Source organism: Triticum urartu, chromosome 4A, assembly GCF_056163025.1.
Source record: "Triticum urartu cultivar PI428250 chromosome 4A, HENAU_Tu73, whole genome shotgun sequence".
Lineage (NCBI taxonomy): Eukaryota > Viridiplantae > Streptophyta > Magnoliopsida > Poales > Poaceae > Triticum > Triticum urartu.
The window spans coordinates 570996116-571000486 of NC_141876.1; the positions used below are offsets into that span (position 1 = coordinate 570996116).

Below are 4371 nucleotides of genomic sequence, written 5' to 3' on the forward strand. Positions count from 1 at the left end.
TATTGGGTGTCAGGTTCTTCAAATCAATTCAAGGATTCAACAGCGATGACTACGGCTCTAGGGTGCCGGTCCTAGGGGCACGTGCACAAAGACTTCCCGGCTGTCATCGACAATGTCAGGCCGGTTTCTGTATGGGAGCGGCGACAGTGGTGTGTCGGCAGCTCATTCTGACAGCGGCAATGGTCGTTTGGTGGTCCGTGGACCTTGATGTAATTTTTATTATGCTTGAATTGCTTTGCACTTCCGTTGAATCTTTATAATACATGTGATCCTTCTCGTAAAAAAGTCAATAAAAGCTCTCCTTAACATTTTTTTCATGTAGAAGCAGTAATAACCATGTTGTACTGTACTCGGTGCAAGAAGTGAACATTTCTGAATAGTATGTTTTTTATTAACTCAATGGTAGCACTTGATTTCACTGTGTTACCTAGAACGAAACAATGTCTTACGAAATGCATGTTACTCTACTCTTGTTCATGTACTTTTGAAATTAGAAAAATAATTACTACACTACAGGCATGGAGAAATTGCCGGTCTTCAAGGGTTAGCCAGCTCGAGGTCTCCGGTTTTCCTCGCCATCTGCTGCTGCAGCAGCTGGTTCTTCTGCGCCGCCGCCTTCTTCTGCTGGACCCTCTCGCCGTACATGTAGGAGGCAAAGCCCCAGAGACAGAGCACGAGCGCGATGCCCTTTGGCCCATCGAACTTCTCGTGGAGGAAGATGACGGCGAGGACCTCGGAGAGCGGCAGGAGGACGGCGACCATGATGCCGGCGAGGAGCGAAGAGGCGCAAGTGACGAGCCCCACGACGCCCAGGTTGAGCAGCTGCCACGCCACGGCGCCCCACATGAGCACTAGGTAGTACTTGGTCTCGCCGAGCCCGAATGCCGCCGCCTCGATCGGCAGCGCCTTGAAGTCGCCCTTGATGGCCATGCCGAGGAGGCACACCATCGTGCCGGCGAGGCCCATCATGGCCTGCATCTGCATCACCGTGGAGTAGGGTGGCGGCGCGCTCGCGGCTGGTCCCCTCCGCCGCCCAAACCGCTCCATGGCGACCTCAACGAGCGGCAGCACGAGTCCGGCGAGCGCGGCCGCGACGATGGCCTCGCAGAACCCGGTCCAGTACGTCTTGGATGGCTCCCCCGCCGGCTTCCCGGACCCGGGACCGACGCCGAGAACCGCCGGACCGATGGTGAGCAGCAAGACGGCGTTGGCAGAGAAGGGCGTGAAGCGGAGCCCGACGAAGAGGAACGCGAACACGGCGGTGAAGGCGAGCTGTGTCGCCAGCAGCAAGGACGAGGTGGACAGCGGCAGCGCCTGCGACCCCATCGCGTACACGAAGCACGACACGGCGTACAAACTGCCTAGCACGACGGCCGCGCCAACGAGGCGAGGCGGGAGGAGGAGGTTGACGATGCCGTGGCGGCGGCCGCGGAAGATGGAGACGCAGAGGGGCGGGAGGAGGAGCGGCCAGCCGGAGATCTGGACCAGCGCGGAGAGCCAGAGGCGTTGGCCGCCGTGGACGAAGTAGACCCGCAGCAGGAGCGGCCCGCTGGAGCCGATGAGGACGAGGCAGGCGCTGAATATGACCAGCGGCGAAGGCCGGTAGCGAGCCGGCGAGGCGGCCGTGGCGCGGGGCGGCGAGGTGCTTGGCGTCTTTGCCGCTTCTTGCATGGCCGGACCCGGACTGGCACTAGCAGTTGTGATCGCCATGATGTGTCTTAGCTTAGCTGCAATATGCTTGTACTGCTACTTCGCTGTTTCTTGGATGCCCTCTCTATCCTCACACTCAGATGATGATGAGAGCTTGTGTTAGACAGGGGCTTGTTGCAAGGGTTTATATAGGAGCTGGAAGATGTGAAGCTCGACCCCAGAGAAAAACTAGTGACTAATTTTCTTAGATAAGAAAAAACTAGTATGTAGACAAATTAGAAGTAGGTGAGTCAACATAAAGGAAGGAGGAGACAAGTCAGTACACACCTAATAAACAGTTAGCGATGAGTGATTGCGTCTGCTTGTTCTACTATTTGTCACGCGAGATAATGCCAATAATGTACTCCTCCTACTGTTCCACTTGTGGAAACTTGTTACATACTTGTATGCCGCTGGATATTTTCCTGATCGAATTTGAACATAAAAACAAATTTGTTTGACGTGCAATATTCCCCTGGTTTCAACCTCTCATCATAAATCACACTCATAAGTACTGTACACTGAGTCACTGACTCATGAGTTATGAACTCCGCAGAAACTGTTTGAATCCCGCATGAAGTATTCTGAGCAAACTCATTTAGTATCGTACTAGACAAACATCTGATATCCTTCATTTCGAAAAGAAAATAATCTGTTATCCATTTTAGTTTTATATATGCGACGGCTCACGACCGAGTCGAGGATGTCACTTGTTCATTGACCAGGGCGCATGCAGCAGCAACCTGCATGCATGCGGGCGGAACGGTCAGCGTTCCACGAGCCTGGACTCGTGCCGCGTTGGATTTGACCAATCTCATCAGTGAGCATTACGCTCCCGCGTCCATACCCAATCAACAACCACTAGTTCTCCATAGTCCATACCTTATCACAACGAAAGCTTGTCTAATAATTCAGACACGGATGTCCGCACGTAGACGTGATGATTGTTTAGCGAGAGCGAAACAAAGGAGAAGCAGCGCCTCCGGGGCGGGCAACCGGCGTGCACGACGGCCGGGACCGGGTAATTATTTAGAACGCATGTGCGCAACTTGGCGACCCTCCATTGTTTCTGTTTTTGATTGAAGGATTTAGTTGCTTCCCTGATTCCATGTACTATAATACTCTCTGACGCATGCATGCATGCATGCATATACAGTAAGTATACATGTATGTTGGCATTCCGTGGTTTGGTCTATGGGTCACCGGGCGGGTCCAATTAAGCAGCAGGTCATCATTGTTTCAATGTGCATGTACTCCAAGTTACCAGTACAGTATATGCATGCTTAGCTACCACGAAGCCGTCGTGGAGCGGATGAGGCGATCTTGACGATGATAGTAAAGAATCGACGACCGAATGCAGGCCCTACGTGAGAAGTTGGTAGCAGCCGCAGTAAGAAGATCTGAAAACGATCGATGGCAGTGACTTTTCCACTTTCCAGCCAGCGCCCGTTCTGTCGGATTCTCACCGAAAAGTAAAGCACACACACTCACCTACTACTCGAGAAAATCGGCTGGGTCCATTACTCCATCGACCACCATGCATGCCCAGCCGAGTAATTGGTCTGAACATGCTGTCTCTAGGTCACCGATGGTGCAGGTTGTTAGACTAGGACCAGAGATCATATCATCCGATCGAAGAAGTCTCAAGTCTTCTGTAGGATTAGGGAGGGTGGGTAGATAAGCTTATTATTTCAAATTACTAGTTGCTAGCATAAGGCCAAGAAGGGAAGTGGGTACAGAGAAATGTTAGGGCATCTCCGACGCTGACCCGCAAATTTGCTTCCGCATTCGTCTGCGGACATGAATATGAGAGTCGGGCATCCAATGCTATCATAATATCATGTATATGTCTATCAATAAAGAGCAATTTAAAATTCAAATAAACTCAAATTCATAGCGCGCGCCGGATAACAATGCCCAATTACAGTCAAAACGAGACAAGTATGCATGCCCAATCACAAAAGAATCTAAGTCGGGTAGTCTGCATCGAAAATTAATTTTTTTCTATCTGTCGGACCGGTAATCCGAGCCTCCGCGCTCAACGTGCCGTCGCCGCAGCGTAGGCAGCCTCTGCTTCCACCTCTCCATCCTCCTTGTCCGCCGCCTCCAACTTATCTTTCTATCGTTGCAATATCTTGTAGAGGATGGCTTCCACACGATCATTCTTGCGTCCGCATCTAATGAATCCAAATTCAAGGACATCGCCTTGGCGTCCTCTGCATCGGCTGCGATCTTCTCCCTTTTTTCTTCGAGCATCGCCTTCTTCTCCTCGGGCATGGCCTTCTTCTCTTTGATCATGACCCTATGCTTCTCTTCGAGCTTGAGATTCTTCTCGGTCGCCTCCATCAACACTTTGAACTTCTCCGCCTTTTTTTCTTTCCTGATGTCCGAGCGCTTGATGTATGCCTCCTCTTTCGTCATGATGTCCTCGAACCCGTCCGTCATCTTGACCGCCACACCTTATCGCTTCGCCCTCTCATCCTCCCACTTCTTTCCCCAGAACACTCTTCTAACCATCTTGGGCGGCGTAGAAGTACGAAGCCTTGTAGTGCTCCAGCCATGGGGGCATCTGTACGGTGGGCGGCACCATCGAGGCACCGCGGCCCAGGCCGCGACCTCCACCACGTTCGCGACTAGCATGCCCACCGCCTTGTCCACCACTAGCACGTCCTCCGCCGGCCT

General features: G+C 52.3%; 1 protein-coding gene across 1 annotated transcript; it reads right to left on the reverse strand.

The window, feature by feature from the left end:
* Positions 1-369: 369 nt before the first annotated feature.
* LOC125554263 (purine permease 3) lies at positions 370-1820 on the reverse strand. Its single transcript, XM_048717837.2, has one exon. The coding sequence runs from the start codon at positions 1708-1710 to the stop codon at positions 538-540; it is 1173 nt and encodes a 390-aa protein (XP_048573794.2). The 5' UTR covers positions 1711-1820; the 3' UTR covers positions 370-537.
* Between the last annotated feature and the right edge of the window lie 2551 nt (positions 1821-4371).

Excerpts from the sequence above, each read along its gene's own strand:
- LOC125554263 (XM_048717837.2), bottom strand. The coding sequence starts at position 1,710 with ATGGCGATCACAACTGCTAGTGCCAGTCCGGGTCCGGCCATGCAAGAA.